Source organism: Cervus canadensis, chromosome 30 (assembly GCF_019320065.1).
Source record: "Cervus canadensis isolate Bull #8, Minnesota chromosome 30, ASM1932006v1, whole genome shotgun sequence".
Lineage (NCBI taxonomy): Eukaryota > Metazoa > Chordata > Mammalia > Artiodactyla > Cervidae > Cervus > Cervus canadensis.
In genome coordinates, this window is record NC_057415.1 from 22,555,719 (window position 1) to 22,577,290 (window position 21,572).

At 38.3% G+C, this 21,572-nt stretch overlaps 1 protein-coding gene and 1 pseudogene across 4 annotated transcripts in view; one reads left to right on the plus strand and one right to left on the minus strand.

Moving 5' to 3' along the window:
* Window positions 1–21,572, minus strand: part of SPIN1 (spindlin 1) — an 87,408-nt gene that overhangs the window by 26,640 nt on the left and 39,196 nt on the right. For 2 of the 4 annotated variants that reach the window (XM_043453095.1, XM_043453096.1), the window contains 2 exons: window positions 21,256–21,470; window positions 697–745 (listed from right to left, as the gene is read on the minus strand). In XM_043453095.1, coding sequence (XP_043309030.1) covers window positions 697–745; window positions 21,256–21,307 — 101 coding nt within the window. In that variant the 5' untranslated portion in view covers window positions 21,308–21,470. Of the gene's footprint in view, window positions 1–696; window positions 746–10,989; window positions 11,048–21,255; window positions 21,471–21,572 lie in introns of those variants that run through there. The other 2 variants (XM_043453097.1, XM_043453098.1) reach the window with 2 other exon arrangements.
* Window positions 2,707–3,412, plus strand: LOC122431610 (annotated as a pseudogene).

Consider the following 21,572-nt stretch of genomic DNA (forward strand, 5'->3'; position numbering starts at 1 on the left):
ATCACTAGCACTGGTGGATGTTTAGAACCACAGTACCAGTGGATATTGTTGTTTAAGATAGTAACTCAATTTTCTTTTTGGACATAACTATACACACACCAAAAAAAAAAAAAAAAAAACTGCAGGAAGGAAGTTGCTTTTACTCTCTAGTACCTACAGAATTTAAGATTCATACCACATTTGTCACTTAAAATGATCTTTCAACATGAATATGCTTTCTGTACATTACAATGTCCTCATTCACTTGAAAATGTTACGAAGAGGTGCGTGTGCCTGGCAGAGTGCTAGCCAGGTCCCGAGGGACAGGGACGCAGCTCAGCATGCGGCGAGGCTCCACGTGAGGCTGGCTGCTCTGAGGGTTCAAGAGCGGGCCTCACAGAGGTGACCTCACGGCCCGTGGAACCAAAGGCCACAACGCGCTCTCTGAAAAGGCAGGCTTCTGTAAAACACATAACCAGTGCAAGTTCAATGCATGAAGCAGGGCACTCAAAGCCAGTGCTCTGGGACAACCCAGAGGGATGGGGTGGGAAGGGACGAGGGAGTGGGCTTCAGGATGGGGGACACATGTGCACCCGTGGCCAATTCATGTCAGTGTACAGCAAAAACTATCATAATGTTGTAAAGTAATTATCCTCCAATTAAAATTAATTAATTAGAAAATAAATAAATAAAAAGGCAAGTTTCAGAACCGCTTACTTGTGGGATGTCCTTTTCTTCATCATGCTTGCAGATACACCAGCATGGCCTAAAAGAGAAGTGAGTATACGTCAATGAAAACTGGATTAAAAAATAGTTCAAACTCAGGAAAAAGTTAACTTACGAAAAACTGCCATATAAAGTATGAAATTAAAATAAACCACAAGGGAATTCCCTGGCAGCCCCGTGGTCAGGACTCTGCACTGCTCTGTGCTTTCACTGCCAAAGGTCCAGGTTCCATTCCTGGTTAGGGGACTCTGCAGAATCCCACGAGCCACAAGACACGGCCAAAAAACAAAAAAAACCCAAAACGGCAAAATGTAAGAGAACCATTTGCTTACTTATCTTTTAAACGGAAGATATAAGGGGTTCTGGGAAGATAAAATGACAGGAAGACCAGCTTATCGGCCTAAATTGGCCATGAAACACAAAAAAAGCAAAATCACATGGATAAAAACTACAGCCAAAAAAAGTGACAATCCTAGTCAAAGTACTAAAAGGTATAGAACTCGTCTTCCTGCCACAAACAACTAGAAAATAGAACAAGAAACGTGAAACAGCTGGATCCAGACATCAGGACAATAGGCAGCACAGGGCTACGGAACCAGGGAGCAGAAAACCCACACAAGGACCCCTACACCAACCAAGTGCACCCCAAGAACCACCTGAGGACAGTGGTGCACGAAGAGTAACCAAGAACACGGAGGCTGAGCCACACGGACAGCCAGACGGAAGCTAAGGAAGCGGGGGGCTGGGAGTCGTGGGTCAGAGTGCCGGCAAGGGGAGAGGTCTCACGGGGCTCCAAACATCTGGAAAAGGCATGGTGGTCTTCAGTCTGTGGCGAGATACTAACTTGCAAAGGCATGAGAGCTGTTCAGACTCCATCTCGCCACCTCTCTGAACACACAGGACAATCAGGAGAAACCATAAAGATAATCCCTTGGCAGGAGGATGAAGCAGCCCTACGAAGAAAAGCTGCTACAGACACATCCCAGAACGTGCTTGCCAAAACAAAACTCCAATATTCAGTAAAGGACACCAGTAAAACCCAATGCTCCACAATTGGGTTGGATACTTCAGACGTCCAACATCCCAACTACATGTACTAGGTCTGTGGGAAAGCAGCAGACTGTAACCCCATAAGCAAACAGGTTATAACCAAAACAATGTAATTAGCAGGCAAAGATGCTAAAAGAACGATTAACAACTATGCTCAAACAGTTAAAGGAAAACATAAACACTTAAAACAGATGAATGGGGGAAGGAGAAGAAAGAAATGAAACTGATGAAAAATACATGATCCAAAATGAAGAAGAAAAAAAAAATCCACTGGATGTGGTTAGTAGATCAGACCTCACAAATAAAAAAAGCAGTGAATGTGAGACATTGTAACACAACATATCCAAAATAGAACACAAACAGCCTCAGTGACTTCTAGGACAAGATCAACTGGCCCAGCATAAATGAAATGGACTCCACAAAAGAGGACAGAGGGGTGAAGAAAAAGTCTGACAAAAATAATGGCAGAAAGTTTTTCAGATGTGATAAGTACATAAACACAGATCCAACAAGGTCAATGAAGTCAAAATAAGATAAAAACAAAGGGAAAAACAATAAGGCACATCCTAACCAATTTCTGAAAACCAGTGACACAGAAAATACACAGCCAAACAATAAAAGACATCTTAAATTTAGGGAAACAAAATAGTGGCTCCAGATTTGTTGTCAGAAACAATGTTGGCCAGAAAAAACAGTGCAATAAATCTTTAAGGTGCTGCTCAGATAAAGAAAACAATCTACTTGTGAGTACTATATACAGCAAAAATCTTTCCAACCCCAACAATATTATTTCACTAAATATAGTTTAAATACATCAATTAAGAGACCATAGAAAGAAGAAACAATTATTAAAATCAAAGGTATCAGGCATCAAAAAGGATATTCCAAAATGATAACAGGGTCAATTAAGAAGCCGCAACACTCTTTCCTTTCCAGGGTGTGGGAGGCAAGATGGCAGTGCAGATTTCCAAGAAGAGAAAGTTTGTCTTTGAAGAAGATGGCATCTTCAAAGCTGAACTGAAGACGTTTCTCACTCAGGAGATGGCTGAAGATGGGTACTCTGGAGTTGAGGCCCGAGTTACACCGACCAGGAGAGAAATCATTATCATGGTCACAAGGACAGAGAACGCTCTTGGTGAGGAGGGCTAGCAGATCTGGGAATTGACTGTTGTGGTTCAGAAAAGATGTGGCTTCCCTGAGGACAGTGTAGGGCTGTGTGCTGAAAAGGCAGCCACAGAAGTCTGTGTGCCACTGTCCAGGCAGAGTCTCTGCATTACAGACTCCTAGGAGGCCTTGCTGCGCGAAGGGCCTACTATGGTGTGCTGAGGTTCATCACGGGGCCAAAGGCTGTGAGGTCATGGTGTCTGGAAAACTCCAAGGATAGAGGACAAAATCCATGTTTGTGGATGGCCTCATGATCCACAGCGGGGACCCTGTTAACTACTATGCTGACACCTCCACACGCCACGCGCTGCACAGACAGGGTGTGCTGGGCATCAAGGTAAAGATCACGCTGCCTTGGGACCCAACCGGTAAGACTGGCCCTAAGAAGCCTTTGCTTGATCACGGGAACACTGTGGAACCCAGAGATGAAAATGCTGCCTACCGACCCCATGAACCGAGAAGTGGGAAGCCAGAGCTGCCTGCCATGCCCTAGCCGGTAACCAAGGCAAGACAGATTTCCTTGGCCCTGGGTCTGGAGCCTGGATGTTGCTCTATAAAGATCTTTAATAAAATATTTTTAAAAGACAAAAAAAAAAAAGAAGCCACAACAGGGCTGGTGGTCCTGTGGTTAGGGCTTCCAGTTCTCATTACTGAGGGCCTGAGTTCAGTATCTGGTCAGGGAACTGAGATCCCACAGTCATGTAGCACAGTCAAAAATAAACAAACTAAACAAAAAAAAGGAAGCTATAACAATCTTAAAAGTATATAAACCTAAAAAAAAAAAAGTATATAAACCTAATTATAGTATACGGAAATATATAAAGCAAAAACTGATATAAGAAAAATTGACATACTCATATTTAAAAATATAAACACTTCTCAGTAATTGATATAACAAGTGGGTAAGAATGTAAGAAAAGGATATAGAAGACCTAAACATCACCAACAGCCAACTAGGCTTAGATGACATTTACAGAATGTCAATCCAGTAATGCCAAAATAAACCTTTTTTCCAAGTTCACATGGGACATTAACCCAGATACACCATATGCTACTACTCAGAATACAAACTCTCAATGCACTTAACGTGAAGCCAAACAAAGGATGTCCTCTGACTACATCAGAATTAGAAATAAATATCTGTAAATACCCCAATATCTGAAAATTAAACAATCTTCTAAAACTTCATGTTTCGAACACAAAGTCACAATGAAAATTCAAATATTTTGAATAAGAAAACAACAACTTATCAATATCTACAGAGTGCTTCAAAAGCAGTGTATACCATATTGATCAAAATTCACACTAAGTAATATAATCCACCTGGGTGGAAGAAGGCTTCTGGGTTATCTGCAAAGTTCTCTCCTTGGCATTATATCAAGACATGCGGTTTTTAAACATAAATTTCTGCAATTACATAACAATTCTAAAAAGATAAATGAAAAAGGATACATATGGTCAGCTGGTCTGTGCAAGACTGTCCATTCTACTTCACAGATAAAAACTGCCAAACATGATCCCAAATGCTAAGCGAGCCATTCCCCCTTAATTTCACCTGGCATGTTTACATACACTGAATGAAGTGGGCAGGTCATACATGAAGACACAGACTGAAAAGAGATCAAATCTGCCCAAAGCATCTCTACAAGAGCCCTCTCAGCAGTATGAGGTGCAGCTGCAAACACCTATGGATGGTCGTCCACTTGATCCTGTCAACCCACACTAAATTCCATAATCCACTTTATGCCCACTTCACTTTTGGTCTCAAAGTTCCTCCTTAGTACAGAGGATATTAATCAATATCTCCACCCTCAAAGAGGCTGTAGTGAAAAAAGCAGACAATAAACAAGAACAAATGAGTAATATAAGCAGAAAAATGGAATGTCTAAGAAAAAAACAGAAGGACATGGCAGATGGGCTCCCCTGATGGTTCAGTGGTAAAGAATCCGCTGCCAATGCAGGAAATGTGGGTTTGATCCCTGGTCGGGGAAGATCCTACATACCGCAGAACTAAGCCCCTATGTCACTACTATTGAGCCTGTGTTCTAGATAGACCCCAGGAAGAGCAACTACTGAGCCCGCTGGCCTACAGCCAGCGCTCCACAACAAGAGAAGCCACTGCAATGAAAAGCCTGCACAGCAAAGAAGACCCTTTGCAACCCCATGGACGGAGGAGCCTGGTAGGCTCCTCCGTCCATGGGATTTTCCAGGCAAGAGTACTGGAGTGGGTTGCCATTTCCTTCTCCAGAGGATCCTCCCAACCCAGGGATTGAACCTGGGTCTCCCGCATTGTAGGCAGACGCTTTACCGTCTGAGCCACCAGGGAAGTCCTAAAGAAGATCCAGCATAACCAAAATAATATTTTTTAAAAATCAAAGAGATTTTAAAAAAAGACACAGCAGAAATCAAAAACACCAAAACAGAAATGAAGAATACTTTGATAGACTCATTAGTAGACTGAGTACACTCAGCTAAGGAAACAACTTCTGAGCTTGAAGATATGTCAACAGAAACTTCCAATACTGAAAAGTAAAGAGAAAAAGAAGATAAAAATGCAGGGAAAAACAGAATATCCAAGAACTGTTAAACAACAACATAAGTATAATATGTGCATAATGAGAATATCAGAAAGACAAGAAAGAAACAGGAAAAAAATATGTAAAGTAGTAACAATTTGCCCCAAATTAATGTCAGATACCAAAGCACAGACAAGGAAGCGCAGAGAACACCAACCAGGAAAAGTGCCAAGGAAACAAAAACAAAACCTAAATAGGCTTTTCATATTCAAATGTGAGGGAAAAAAATCAAAGATAAAGAAAAAAACCTCTTAAGAAGCCAGAATAAAGAAAAAAAAAAGCAAAATTAAGAATCAGATCCTACTTCTCAGAAAGCATGGAAGCAAAGAGAGGCTGGAGTGAAATATTTATAGTGAAAATTAAGAAAAAACCTAAAATTTTGTATTCTGCAAAAGTATCCATCAAAAGTGAGAGAAACAGACTTGCTCAAACACAGATGAGGGGATCTGTTGCCAGCAGATCTGCCCTCCAAAAAATGTTAGAAGAAATTACTCAAAGAGAAGAAAAACAAGATAGCTCTGAAACTCAGATCTACATAAAAAAAGAACATTAGAAATAGAATACGTGAAAGTAATATAAAAACTTTTATTTTTCTGATTTTTAATTGAACTGATAACATTTTGTTTATAGTAATATTAGCAACAATGTACTAGATGATTATGGAGCTTATATGTAAGTGAAAGACAATAACACAAAGGACTGGAGTGGAAGAATTAGAATACTTTGCTGCTACAAGATATTCTCACTACCAGGGAAGCTCTATCACATTATTTGACAGTGTACCAGAATTAGTTGTATATTGCAAACTCTAGAGCTAAAAAAGTCTTTTTAAAATAAAGTATAATTGACAAGGTAAGAGAGTAAAGGGAATCAAGCACAATGCTCAATTAAAACCATAAAAGGGGACTTGTCTTGTAGTCCAGTGGTTAAGAATCTGCCTTACCAACAGAGGGGACATGGGTTCTATCCCTTGTCTGGGAAGATCACATGTACCATAGGGCAACTAAGCCTGTGAGCCACAACTACTGAGCCAACCTACCAAAACCACTGAAGCCTGCTTGCTCCAGAGCCCAGGTGCCACAACTACTGAAGCCCACAGCAACTACTGAAGCCGTGAGGGCCTGTGCTCTGCAACAAGAGAAGCCACCACGATGAGAAGCCTGAGGACTGCAACCAGAAAGCAGTACCCACTCACAGAAACTAGAAGGATGGCTGTGCGCAGTAATGACAGCACAGTGCAGCCATAAGTAAATAAGCAAGAAAAAACCTTAAAAGGCAGAAAAAAGAGTAGAAGACACAAATATGAACAAAGGACAAGGGCAATGAATAGAAAATAGCAATAATTACAGCAGATATTAATCCAATAATCTCTTTAAATGCCAATGGTCTACGTAGGCACTCCAATAAAGAGATTGTCATACTGAAAGAAAAAGCAATACCATACTGTAGATTTTCTATAAGAAATTCACTTTAAAAACAAAGATATATTCAGAGTGAAAGTAAACAGATGGAGAAAGAGGTACCAAGGTAATGAAGATCAAAAGAAAGCCCGTAAAGGGGTATTTGGGCTTCCCAGTAAAAGTGAAAGTCACTCAGTCATATCCGACTCTTTGTGATCCCATGGACTATACGGAGTCCATGGAATTCTCCAGCCCAGGATACTGTAGTGGGTAGCCTTTCCCTTCTCCAGGGAATCTTCCCAACCCAGGGATCGAACCCAGGTTTCCTGCATTGCAGGTGGATTCTTTACCAGCTGAGCTGCCAATCTCAGAGATTTAAGAGCAAAGAAATTCACTGGAGATACAGAAAAGCATTACATAATGATTATGGTCTCAATTCTCCAAGAAAACATAACAATCCTTAATGTGTATGTACCTAACAAAAGAGCATCAAACTAGGTGAAGCAAAGACCGATAGGAACTACAAGGAGAAACACGGATTCACTATCACAGTTAAAAACACTTCACTATATCAGGAATGGACAGCTTCAGCCTTAAGAAAATCGGAAAAAGACATAGCTAAACCCAGTACTACCATTAATCACATGGATAAAACTGACATATATATAGCACTTTACCCAACAACAGAAGAATATACCTTCTTCTCAAGATCCCTTGCAGTATTCATCAAGAGGGCCTATATTGTGAACCATCAAACACACTTTAACAAATTTAAAAGATGATAAAAGAAATATCCTCAGATCACCATGAGATCTACACTCAGAAAGACAGCTGGAAAATCGCCAAATACTCGGAGATTAAATAACACACTTCTAAATACATGGTTTGAAGATGAAATTTTAACATAAAAATATTTTCAACTAAATGAAAATGAAAGTAAAATTTACTAAAATCTGTATCATCAGATAAAGCAGTGCTTAAAGGGGTATTTGGGCTTCCCAGGTGGCTCAGATGGTAAAATATCTGGCTGCAATGCAGAAGATGATCCCTGGGTTGGGATGATCCCCTGGAAAAGGGAATGGCAATCCACTACAGTATTCTTGCCTGGAGAATTCCATAGACAGAGGAGCCTGGCGGGTTACAGTTCATGAGGTTGCAAAGAGTTGGACATGACTGAGCGACTGATATTAATTAAAGGAAAATTTATAGGACTAAATGCATATATCAGAAAAGAGGAAAGATTTAAAACCAAAAATCTACTCTTCCAATTTAGGAAACCAGAAAAAGAAGAGCAAATTAAATGCAAAGTAAGCAGATATTATAAAACTTAGAAATCAACAAAATTTAAATTCGCAAGTCAACAGAGAAAAATCAACAAAATCAAAACCTGGTTCTTCAAAAAGATCCAAACTGATAAATCTCTAGCTGTGCTAGCTAAGAATAAAAGATACAAATCACTAGTATGAAAGAAGACATCACTACATACAAAATACATACATGAGGTAAACTACAAAACTGTGATCAAAGAAATTAAAGAACCATTTAAATGGATAAATATTCCATGTTCATGGACAGGAAGACTCAATATCATCAAGATGTCAGCTCTTCCCCACTTGATCCATAGATTTTAAATGCAATCGCAATCAAATTCCTAGCATGTTACTTTGAGGATATCAACAAACTGATTCTAGAGTTTATATGGAGAGGCAAAAAGACACAATAGCCAACAGGATATTGAAGTTGAAAAACAAAACGAGGACATTACCGGACTTCATGACCCGTTATATAGCTACATAAATCATGACAGTGTGAAAGAATGAACAAATAGATCCCCCCAAAAAAACAGAATAGAGAGCCCGTAAGAGATCCTCAATAAATACAGTCAACTGTCCTTTGACAAATGAACAAAGGTAATACAAATGAAGACAGTGTTTTCAACAAATGGTGCTGGAACAACTGGACTTCTACATGCAGAAGTGAATCTAGACACAGACCTTATATCCATCACAAAAATGAACTCGTAACAGACCATATACCTAAATGTAAAATTAAAAACTAAATTAAAAAATTAAAAATAAAATATAAAATCCCTAAAAGGTAGTAATAGGAGAAAATCTAGATAACCCCGGTTATGTTGAACACATTTTAGATACTGAGTCTGCCAAAGAGTTCATTCAGTTTTCCTGTAAGATGGCTGTAGTAGTGCTGAGCTGTCTTTAACTTCATTTGAAACAATTCTGGTAGACTGTATTGTGACAGTTGTCATCTCAGCATGCATTTAAGAAAAAAAAAAACAAGCTTATCAAAATTGGTGAAATTTTGTGTAGCCATTTCCAGTCATTTTAATACTGAAGACAGAAGAAAACTTTATTATTTCAAGAAAACACAACTGATTTGTGCAGTGTATGGAGGAGGTTGCTGTGACTTATCAGGTAGACCAGTTGAAGTTGACAGACATTAAACCCAGACATTAACTGAGAAAGATCAATGTTATACCATGTGGGAGACAGCCAACATACTCAAAACATCCAAATCAAGTGCTGAAAATCATTTGCACCAGCTTGGTTATGTTAATCACTTTGGTATTTGGGTTTCACATAAGTTAAGTGGGAAAAACCTTCTTTTATTAAAAAAAAATGTATTTTTGGCTGTGGCGGGTTGTATTTTGCTGTTGCACGTCAGCTTTCTCTAGTTGCAAAAAATGGAGGCTACTCTCTAGTTGAGTGTAAGGGCTTCTCATTGTGGCGGCTTCTCTTAATGCAGAGCACAGGCTCTAGGCGGGTGGGCTTCAGTAGTCGCAGCACAACGGGCTTAGGTGTCCTACAACGTGTGGGATCTTTCCAAACCAGGGACCACACCCGTGTTCACTGCTACAGCAGGTGGATTCCTGATCACTGGACCAGCAGGGAAGCCACATGAAGAAATGGTATTTCTGCAAGCAAGTCTACTTAAACGTAATGAAAACATTCCATTTTTAAAACAAACTGTGACGGGCGATGAAAAATAGACACTGAATAATAATTGGAAGAGACTGTGGGGCAAGCAAAAGGAACCACCACACCAAAGGCTGGTCTTCATCCAAAGATTATATAGTATATATGATGGGATTTGGAAGGGAGTCCTCTATTATGAGCTCCTTCTGGAAAATCAAACAATTCCAACAAGTACTGCTCCCAATTAGACCACTTGACAAAAAGTATCCAGAATCAGTCAACAGAAAACACATAATCTTTCATCACGATAACATGTTTCTTTGATGATCAGGCAAAAACTGTAACAGCTTGGCTGGGAACTTCTGGTTCATCTACTGTTTCACCAGACACTGCACCTTCAAAATTCCATTTATTTCAGTCTTTACAAAATTCTCTTAATGGAAACAATTTCAAATCCCTGGAAGACGTAAAAAGCACCTGGAACAGTTCTTTGCTCAAGAAGATACAAAGTTTTGGAAAGAAGGAATTACAAAGTTGCCTAAAAAAGTCGCAGAAGGTAGTGGAACAAAAAACAATGAATATGTCATCCAATGAAGTTCTTGGCAAAAATGAAAAAAGTGTCTTTTATTTTTACTTTAAAACCAAAGGAACATTTTGACCAACCCAATACAATGCCAAAGGCACAATCCATGGAAGAAATAACTGATAAGTCGGACTTAATTAAAATTTAAAACTTCTGCTCTATGAAAGACAATGTCAAGATGCTAAGAAAACATTTGTGAAAGACATATCTGATAAAGTACTGTTATCTATAATACACACAGAACTTTTAAAATTCAGCAACAAGAAAACAAACTGATTATAACAACCTTTAAAAAATGAACCAAAAACCTTAATATACACCTCATCAAAGAAGACAGAGATGGCAAATAAACATATGAAAAGATGCTTTTATACCATAGGTTATATGAGAAATACAGGCTCAAAACAATGAGACACCACTAATATACCCATTAGAATGGTGAAACTGACAACACCAAATGCTGGAGAGGATGTGAAGCAACTGGAATTCTCATTTAAAGCTGATAGAAATGCAAATTTGGCAGTTTCTAACAAAACTCTTTACCATATGATCCAGAAATTATGCTCCCTGACACTTACCCAAAGGAGGTGAAAATTTATATCCATATAAAAGCCTACACATGGATGTTCACAGGAGTTTTATTCATAACTGCCAAACCTTGGAAGCAATCAACAAGACATCCTTCAGTAGGTGAATGGATAAACACTTGGTACTATATCCAGACAACAGATTATTCAGTACTGAAAGAAAAAAGAGCCATCAAGCCATGAAAAGACATGGAAGAAACTTAAATCCGTAATACTAACCTGATAAGTTTACATATTTTATGACTCCAACTATTGTGATATTCTGGAAAAGTCAAAAACTATGGAGACAATGAAATGTCAGACAATAAAAGGTTAAAGGGGAGGCAAGGATGAATAGCTGCAGCAAAGAGGAATTTTAGGGCTGTGAAGCCACTCTTTATGATACTCTAAGGGTGGATTTGTGCCATTACTTATTTGTCAAGACCCACAGAGCATACATCACCAAGTGAACACTGGTTTACAGTGAATTAAACACTTAGGATGACAATATACCGTTGTAACAAATGCATTTATTTAACAGAAGCACAGTTGGGTGTGGGACGCTGTTGCCGGGAAACACTGAAGAGACAGGGGATGCATGAGGAACCACTGTACCTGTGGCTCAGTTTTGCTGTGACTTGAAACTGCTACAAAACAGTCTATTCTTTAAAATTCTTTACAAAAAATAAAGAGGCACTAGACTTATTCTTTGACCATCAACACTGGGCTAGATTAACAAGAGGTAAGGGATGCCTTCAAAACTGAGGTAAAATTACTTCAAAGCCTGAATTCTGTCATCAGATAAACTACCAACTGGCATTTACATTCACGTATGGGCTCAAAAATTTACAGCTTAAACAAATCTCTCAAAATTATTGGAACATAGTCCAGAAATTGAGAGAAAAGCACTGCAGACACACAGGGCTCAAGAAACCACGTCCGAAGTCCAGCACCACTCCTGAGAAGTTGGCTAAGAGGCCTACACAGATGGGAGCGAGACAAGGGGCTCAGAAAGGTTTTCCCTAAGAGGCTGAAGCCACACAAAGGCGTGTAAGATAGATTAGTCATAATGCAGACAAAAGTTACTATCCCTGACATTAAAGACTTTCAGAAAGCAGAGAAGAAAAAATGGGTGAGACAAGAACAGAAAAAGGCCAAAGAGGCCTTTAAAACTACAGTGATACCATTCCTTGACCATTAGATGGAAAAAAATCTACACTGCTGATGACATCCATCACTGGCAAGACTGTGTAAGAAGCACTGGCAAATTACTTGCTGGTGGGAATGCAAAGTGGTACAAAGCCCATACAGGGGAAGGTGATGGTATCTTGCAGAATTACATATACATTTAAGATCTGACTCAGTGCTACCTCAAGAAATCTATCCCAATGACAGCAGTAAGACAAATGGGCAAGGCTATTCATTGCAGTTATTATTTCCAATAGCAGGAGAGTAGAAACAACACAAATGTGCAAATAAATGATTACTCTACAAACTAACTTCGTACTTCTACACAATGGAATACTATTCAATTGTAAAGAACCATGAGCCATTTCTCTATATATTGCTAAGAAAAAGTCACCACTACATACTGTTCAGTGGAAAAGGCAAGTAACAGAAGAATAGGTAGGTATGTATATATTAACTGGGCACCAAGATTAGTTTGTTATCAACAGTGGCTTCACATCACCCATTTGAGGATCACAGATTTTCCAGCGGAAAACAGAACAAGACCCTTCACTAGGTAGCCTCCGCTACATCTATTTGTTGATTGAAGTGAGGAAACACTAGCGTAATTTACAAAATAAACTGTTCTATGATTCACCTAACAGTAGTCACTTGAACTGTCCTAAACAATGACAGGCAAGAAAAACTATATACACTCAAACTGGTTTAACAAGCTCATCCAGACACAAGTTCCAAAATAATCAGCATTTTTTTTTAATTTACTTTTAATTTATTATTTATTTATTTTTGGCCGCGCAGGCTTTCTCTAGCTGCAGTGCAGACTTCTCACTGCAGCGGCTTTTCTTGTTGTGAAGCACAGGCCCAACAGTGGTGGAGCACAGGTTTGATCGCCCCTTAGCATGTGGGATCTTCCCTTGTCTCCTGCATTGGCAGGCGGGAGTCTTTGTCACTGAGCCACCAAGGAAGCCCTTTTTATATGCATTTTTGAAAACTGTTTTTAGAGACAATTTCAGTAAATCTGAGAACTGAAAAGTAAAGAATATGAATGAATCACTATACATTACATCTGTAGCTTTCTAACAACCAACTCATCGACTGCCTATTCATGAAACTTTTAAAGATGTACACGCTTTAGCTAGGCAAGAGTATACACTAAGAAACAAACGCACAGCAACCAAGGAGAATCTAACATATAAAAGAGGAAAAAGAAACTCCAAGGATGACAATGTTGTATCAGATCAAGAGAATAATCAACAGAATAGAAAATGACAGAAGGTGCTAGAAAAAACTCTCTTAAGAAAAACAAGGACAGATGGATTATCTATTACATTCGGCAGGCAGGAAATTATATTGAGAGTTTCACAAAGCTGCTAGAGGTTCTAGGATACTTCAACTTGCAAAGAAACTTAAACAAATAGAAAAAAAAATAAAGCAATCACAGAACTCCAAGAAAAACATAATGTACCAAAAAAAGGTAACCATACTGCATTAGTTGGCTCAAATGTTCAATATTATGTAGTAATCATGACAGAAACAATGAATACATTTTTAGCCAAAGCTTTTTTAGAAGTTTAAAGAAGTAGTTAAACTGTCACTTTTAATGCTATGCATAGAAAATCCTAAAAGATGCTATCAGAAAACTCCTAAAGCTCATCAACTGAATTTGATAAAGTTGCTGGATACAAAATTAATATACAGAAATCATTTGTATTTCTGTATACTAACAATGAAGTATCAGAAAGAGAGATTAAGGAAACAAGTTCATTTACCACTGCATCCAAAAAGACTCTAAGGACTTTACTGGGGTTCAGTGGTTAAGATTCCATGCTCCCAATGCAGAGGGCCTGCACTCAATCCCTGCTCATGGAACTAGATCCATATGCTGCAAATAAGGGATCACATGCCACAATTAAAAGATCTGCTATAAAAAAAAAAAAAATCTGCTATGCTGCAATGAAGATCGAAGATCCTGTGGGCCACATCTAAGACCTGGTGAGGCCAAATAAATGTATTGTTGTTTCTGTTCAGTCGCTAAGTCGTGTCCGACTCTTTGTGACCCCATGGACGGCAGCACACCAGGCTCCCCAGTCGTTCACCGTCTCCTGGAGTTTGCTCAGATTTATGTCTGCTGAGTTGGTGACGCTATCTAACCATCTCACCTCTGTCGCCCCTTTCTCCTCTCGCCCTCAACCTTCCCCAGCATCAGGGTCTTTTCCAATGAGTCTGTTCTTCACAACAGGTAGGCGAAGTACTAGAGCTTCAGCATCAAGCCTTCCAATGAATATTCAGGGTTGATTTCCTTTAGGATAGACCACTTTCACTTCCGTGCAGCCCAAAGGACTCTCAAGAGTCTTCTCCAGCACCATAATTAAAAAACATCAATTCTTCGTCACTCAGCCTTCTTTATGGTCCAACTCTCACATCCATATGTAACTACTTGAAAAACCGTAGCTTAACTAGACAGACCTTTGTCAGTCTGCTTTTTAATACATTGTCTAGGGTTATCATAGCTTTTCTTCCAAGGAGTAAGTGTCTTAATTTTGTGGCTGCAGTCACTGTCCGCATTGATTTTGGAACCCAAGAAAATAAAGTTTGTCACTGCTTCCACTTTCCCCCATCTATCTGCCATGAAGTGAGGGGACCGGATGCCACCTTAGTTTCTTGAATACTGAGTTTTAAGCCAGCTTTGTCACTCTTCTCTTTCACCCTCACGAAGAAGCTCTTTAATTGCTCTTCACTTTCTGCCTTTAGAGTGGTATCATCTACATACCTGAGGTTGTTGATATTTCTCTCAGCAATCTTGACTCCAGCTTGAGTCATCCAGCCCAGCATTTCACATGATGTACTCTGCATAGAAGTTAAATAAACAGGGTGACAATATACAGCTTGTCATATTCCTTTCCCAATTTGGAACCAGTCAGTTGTTCCACGTCCCACTCTAATTGTTGCTTCTTGACCTGCATACACGTTTCTCAGGAGACAAGTAAGGTGGTCTGGTATTCTTATCTCTTTAAGAATTTTCCACAGTTTGTTGTGATCCACAAAGTCAAAGGCTTTAGCATAGTCATTGAAGCAGAAGTAAACGATTTTCTGGAATTCCCTGGTTTTCTCTATGATCCAACAAATGTTGGCAATCTGATCTCTAGTTCCTCTGCCTTTTTTTAAACCAGTCTGTACATCCGTAAGTTCTTGGTTCACAAACTCCTAAAGTCTCACTTGAAGGATCTGGGGCATAACCTTGCTAGCAAGTGAAATGAGTACAATTCTACATTAATTTGAACACTCTTTGGCATTGCCTTTCTTTGAAATTGGAATGAAAACTGACCTTTTCCAGTACTGTGACCATTGCTGAGTTTTTCAAATTTGCTGATGTATCAAAGTGCAGCACTTTAACAGCATCATCTTCTAGGATTGTAAATAGCTCAGCTGGAATTCTACCACCTCTCCACTAGCTTTGTTGGTAGTAAATGCTAAGGCCCACTTGACTTCACACTCCAGGATTTCCGACTCTAGGTGAGTGACCACAAAATCGTCGTTATTCAAGTCATTAAGACCTTTTCTGTATAGTTCTTCTGTGTATTCTTGCCACCCTTCTTAATCTGGTTCTGATAGGTCCTTACCATTTCTGTCCTTTATCATGCCCCTCCTTACATGAAATATTCCCTTGATATCTCCAGTTTTCTTGAAGAGATCTCTAGTTACACAAGCCTCTTCACCACGACAAGGCTGTGATCCATTAACAGGAGCCAAATAAATAAATAAATATAAAAAAATAAGACATTAAAAAGAGAATTTATCTAGAAATAAAGCCTAAAGAAGGAAAATACCAGTACTTCAAAAACTATAAAACACTGATGAAAAGAAATTGAAGATATACTGTGTTCTTGGAATGGAAGAACCAATAATGTTAAAATGGCCACACTAACCCAAAGCAATCCTTTCAAATTACCAATGGTATTTTTCATAGAACTAGAACAAAAAATTTTATTTGTATGGAAGCACAAAAGAATCCAAATAGCCAGAACAATCTTGAGAAAGAAGAACACACCTGAGGAATCATGCTCCCTAACTTCAGATTATACTACAAAGATCCAGTAATCAAACAATATGATACTGGCACAAAAACAGACATAGAGATCAATGGACAGGAAAGAAAGCCTAGAAATAAACTCACACACTTTTGAGTTTGTGAGTGGCAAGAATATACAGCTGAGGGTTTGTGAGGAGGCAAGAACAAACAATAGAGAAAAGACAGTCTCTTCAGTTAGTAGTGCTGGGAAAACTGGACAGCTACATGTAAGAGGATGAAATTAGAACATTCCCTTAACACCATATACAAAAATAAACTCAAAAGGAATTAGACCTAAATGTAAGACTGGGTACTATAAAAATCCTAGAGGAAAACAGAACACTCTGACATAAATCGAAGCAATATTTGGGGAGGTGGGGGAAGCAGGCGGGGCGGGGGGGTGGGCAGCTGGCTCTGTCTCTTACGGTAATGGAAATAAAAGCAAAAATTTTACAAATGGGATCTAATTAAACTTAAAAAGTTTTTGTACAGCAAAGAAAACCATAACAAAGCAAAAAGTCAATCTACAGACTGGGAGAAAATATCTGCAAATGATGCTACCAACAGGGATTAATTTTCAAAATATACAAACTTCATACAGCTTAGTATCAAAAACAGCCCAATCAAAAAAGGACAGAAGATCTAAACAAACATTTCTCCAAAGATGACATAAAGATGGGTAAAAGGCATATGAAAATAAGCTCAACACTGCTAATTATTAAAGAAATGCAAATCAAAAGTACAAACAATGAGATATCTGACTGATAGACACCAGTCAGAATGGCTGTCTTTAAAAAGTCAACAAACAATAAATGCTACAGAGTGTGGTACTCTTCTACACGGTTGGAGAACGTAAATTGGTATGGTTATTATGGAGAACAGTACCTTAAAAAAACTAAAAACAGAGCTACCATGTGATACTGCAATCCATGCATCTCAATGATCATAACAGCACCAATTACAACAGCCAAGACCTAGAAGTAACCGTCAACAGATTAATGGATAAAGATGTGTACACATATACAATAGACTATTACTCAGCCATAAAAATAGATGAAATAATGGCATTGCAGCTACATGTATAGACCTAAAAGATTATCCTATTAACTGAAGTCAAGGAAAAATATCACATGCTATCACCTACATGCGAAATTTAAAAAATAATACAAATGAACTTATTTACAAAACGGAAACAGACTCACAGACATAGAAGACAAACTTATGGTTACCAAAGGAGATATAATCAGGGGAGGGGACAGATTAGGAGTTTCTGATTAACATAAACACACCATCACATATAGAACAGGTAAACAAGGACTGACCATACAGCGGAGAAAACAATACACAATATCTTGTAATAACCTATCATGGAAAAGAATCTGAAAAACAGATATGTATATGCAGGTGGCGCTAGTGGTAAAGAACCTGCCTGCCAATGCAGGAGACATCAGAGACACAGGTTCAATCTCTGGGTCAGGAAAATCCCTTAGAGAAGAAAATGGCAACCCGCTCCAGTACTCTTGCCTGGAAAATCCCACGGACAGAGGAACCTGGTGGGCTACAGTCTATAGAGCTGCAAAGAGTCGGACACGACAAGCAACTTCGCAGCAGCAGCAGCACATATTCAACTGAGTCACTTCACTGTATACCTGAAACTAACTCAACATTGCAAATCAGCTATTATTTCAATTAAAAAATTAAATAGACCTCATTTTTTTAAAAAAACAAAAAGGCTAATGAGAGAAAAAGATGTTATGTGAAAAAGAATCCTCAACAGATTTCAATATCTAATAAAGAGAAATTTGTATACTCATTATTTACAAATACTGCAGGCAAAAAATCAAAATAAACAGAATGCCTACTTTTTGATGAAAGTCTTTGGCACTATTTGACACTTCACTCATGAATTTCTATTGATTGATAAATATAAAAATCGAGGTTTTAAAAACATCTGAATACAGTAAAAATAGTTGTTAATCTGAGTATTAGGCACATCCATTATTATTACCATTCCCTGTACTTATCAGTATGATTAAAATATGTCATAAAGGGAGAAAATTTATATTTCATAAACTAGGTAAAAATGGAGGCTAACTCTATGGGAGGAAAACATGAAAAAAAGTTTTATCAGGTAAAAGGACTTGCAGTTCAACATCAGTAGGTATATATAAACTACCACTTTAGAACCAATTAAATTCCAACATAATTATATAAATAAATCTAAATTATTTAAAAAATAGAAATCGCTATTATAGTGAACTATGTATATAGAGATAATGCAAATATTCAATTTTCAAATTTTTATTGATCACACATGCCCTAATGACAAACACTGTCAGGTATTAGGATTTGCCCACTGTGGTGGTTTTAAAACATGACCACAATTCTCTGACACTTCTCCCATAGAGTGGAGTACATGCCCACTCCCTGGAACCTGAGCAGACCTTTGAGACTACATCAATGAACAGAATGCAACAAAAGTGAACCCATATAACTTTCAAGACTCCCAACAGAAAACACCATGCATCTGTGCCTGCTTCTCTTCAGGGACCTGCTCTGGGAGCCTTAAGTAATAAGTCCAGATATCCAATGGCCCACAGTGGAAGAGAAATACCCTAGGAGCCCTACACACTGAAGGCTCCCCGCTTCAGTTTCAAGATGGTACCAGAGTAAGGGCATATCTGAGCCACCAGAGCAACTCTGGAATGTCTATCTAGGTTTCTTGATGCATGAAAATAAGAAACCCCCTTTCTAGGTGAATTTTATTTCTTAATGGGCACATTTGTTACTGGTATAAGGATTTAAAAGTAACAGAGCCTCCATTTACGTTAACAGGAAAAATGATTAAGATAATTTTATAAATAATACTGATCAAGGGATCAGTAATCTAAGAGTATAATACATAACAGTGAAAAATAAATGACCCCAGGGTCTTACACGTTAAAATATTAAACAACAGGCCAACTGGAATTTACAGAGTATCTGTCTTTAGTGCTACGCCATGTGCTCTAAGAAATTATCAAAGGATAAGAAAATATAAGATCAAAGTACTGGCTAGGATTAGACAATCTCTCCCTTAGCAGTAACATCTCCTGGTTTAGCTCCTTCAACTACTTATACCATACTACACATCCCTTTAATCAATTCTCTCTTCTAACTAAGAATATGACTTTAAATCAATGAAGAAAACAGGAGTGATGAATTCAGAATGGTGTGCATAAAAAAACTTGGGGTACAATTACTATTTCAAGCTACAGAAACATGGGGGGTTCACTGATCAACAAAAACCTTTGCTGACGGCAATTTTTGCAACAAATGAGATGAAATAAACATTTTGTTAAAATAGTATGATCAACAAAACTGTTTTTTTAAAACATTGCAGCTACAATGTGGTAGGCATGTAACACCTACCTAACACACAAAAACACATTTATTTCTTCATAATAACTCCAGTAGATACATAACAGACACATAACAGATACACACTAAACTATTGTTTAGATGAGGAAAAACAAGGCTTAAGAAGATACAAAATGTACAAATGTTTACACAGCTAGTAAAAGAGCAGGACAGGACTTCCCTGGTGGTGCAGTGATTAAGAATCCGCCTGCCAATGCAGGGGACACAAGCTTGACCCCTGGTCTGAGAAGATTCCACATGTTGCAGAGCAATTTAAGCCTGTGTGCAACTTGAACCTGTGCTCTAGAGCCCGCATGTGGCAACTGAACCTGTGCTCAAGAGCCGGCATGTGGCAACTACTGAAGCCAGTGTGTCTAGAGCTTGTGCTCTGCATCAAGAAGTCACGGCAATGCACCGCAAAGAGCAGCCCCTGCTAGTAGAAACTAGAGAAACTGAACGCAGCAACAGAGACCTAGTGTAAACAAAAATAAATAAATTATCTAAAAAGTTTTAAGAAGTAATGAAATAAAGAGCAGGGTAGAACTGATGAGAGTTGGCATCAGAATAGTAAACTCTCAGCTGACTTACACTCCAGTCTGCCACCAGGACTGCAAGTTATTCTTACGGACAAATGTAACAGTTGAATCAATGTGTACAAGAGGAACTAAAATCAAAGAGACAAAAGGAACTTAAAATCTTAATCCCTGTGGCTCCTCTACAAAGGAATTACAAACACCATAGTGAATAAATAAATTCTAAACCACACAGCAACTATTTGTAAGATTAATAGTAATTCTGCTAGCTGAATTCTCAGATTCACTTGTATTTGACAGACGTTTTCAATATTCAAATGTATTTCTGGAATGGAGAAAAATGTAAGTCCAAAAGAGAATACTGGGCTTCCCTGATGACTCAGTGAAGATCCCTAGAGAAAAAATAATGGCAACCCACTCCAGTATTCTTGCCTGGGAAATCCCATGGACAGAGAAGCCTGGGGGGCTACAGTCCATGGGGTTGAAAAGGAATCAGACACAACTTAGTGACTAAACAACAACAAAAGAATATATTACTTACCTATTTTATTTTGTAGCCTATAAGATTTTTACCTTTTAGTGTTCTAGGGTAGACAAAAACCATGCAAAATCTAAACTTCTAGTATCAGCTGTATGCCACAAAAATAAGAATTTCTATTAAATATTCATTTCCATACAGTACATTCCAGTAAAGTTCTTTCAAGTAATTATACAAAAAACTAAGTTTACCTTTTTTCCTATTAAATACTCTAAACCTCACTAAATCTAATAACTCATCTAGTCATCTCACTTTCACTTCTTTCAAAAACCAATGATAAAACTTTTACTTACTATAAACCTCTTATGTGTTTACAATTCACTTGCTAAATTTACTGGACATCCATAACTCACTGCAAAAGACCACAGAAAAAATAAATATGATCCCTATGTTTCAAAAACCTAAACCTGTGTTTTTCACATGTATAAAATACTAGAAATCACAAAGCTTTAAGAATAGCAAACCACTGGGAATTACATGAGAGCACTCCCCATTTTTACAACTGTTTCAAATTTATTGTACTAAAGTAAGTGTAGAACTGCACTGCCTACCTGCATCAGCTCTGGACCGCTGGCCAGGTGTCTTTCCGAATGGGGTCTTCATTCATCTGTATTTAAGTGAGCAGCACAGCTGCTGGACTAGGGTGAAAATTCAATATGCTCCAATTTGAAACTTTTCAGAATTTCAATGTTCTTGTTAATCCATCATCCCAAGCGCTTTTTTTTTTTAAACAAGTTCAGCAAAAATACGTGAAATCTTAAGTACTCTGTAAAACAGTGAAATAACAGTTCATTACTAGAGCATCACACAAGAGCAAACTTCTCCAAGTAAGCCATCAAACGTGACATTATTTTAAATGTAACATCAG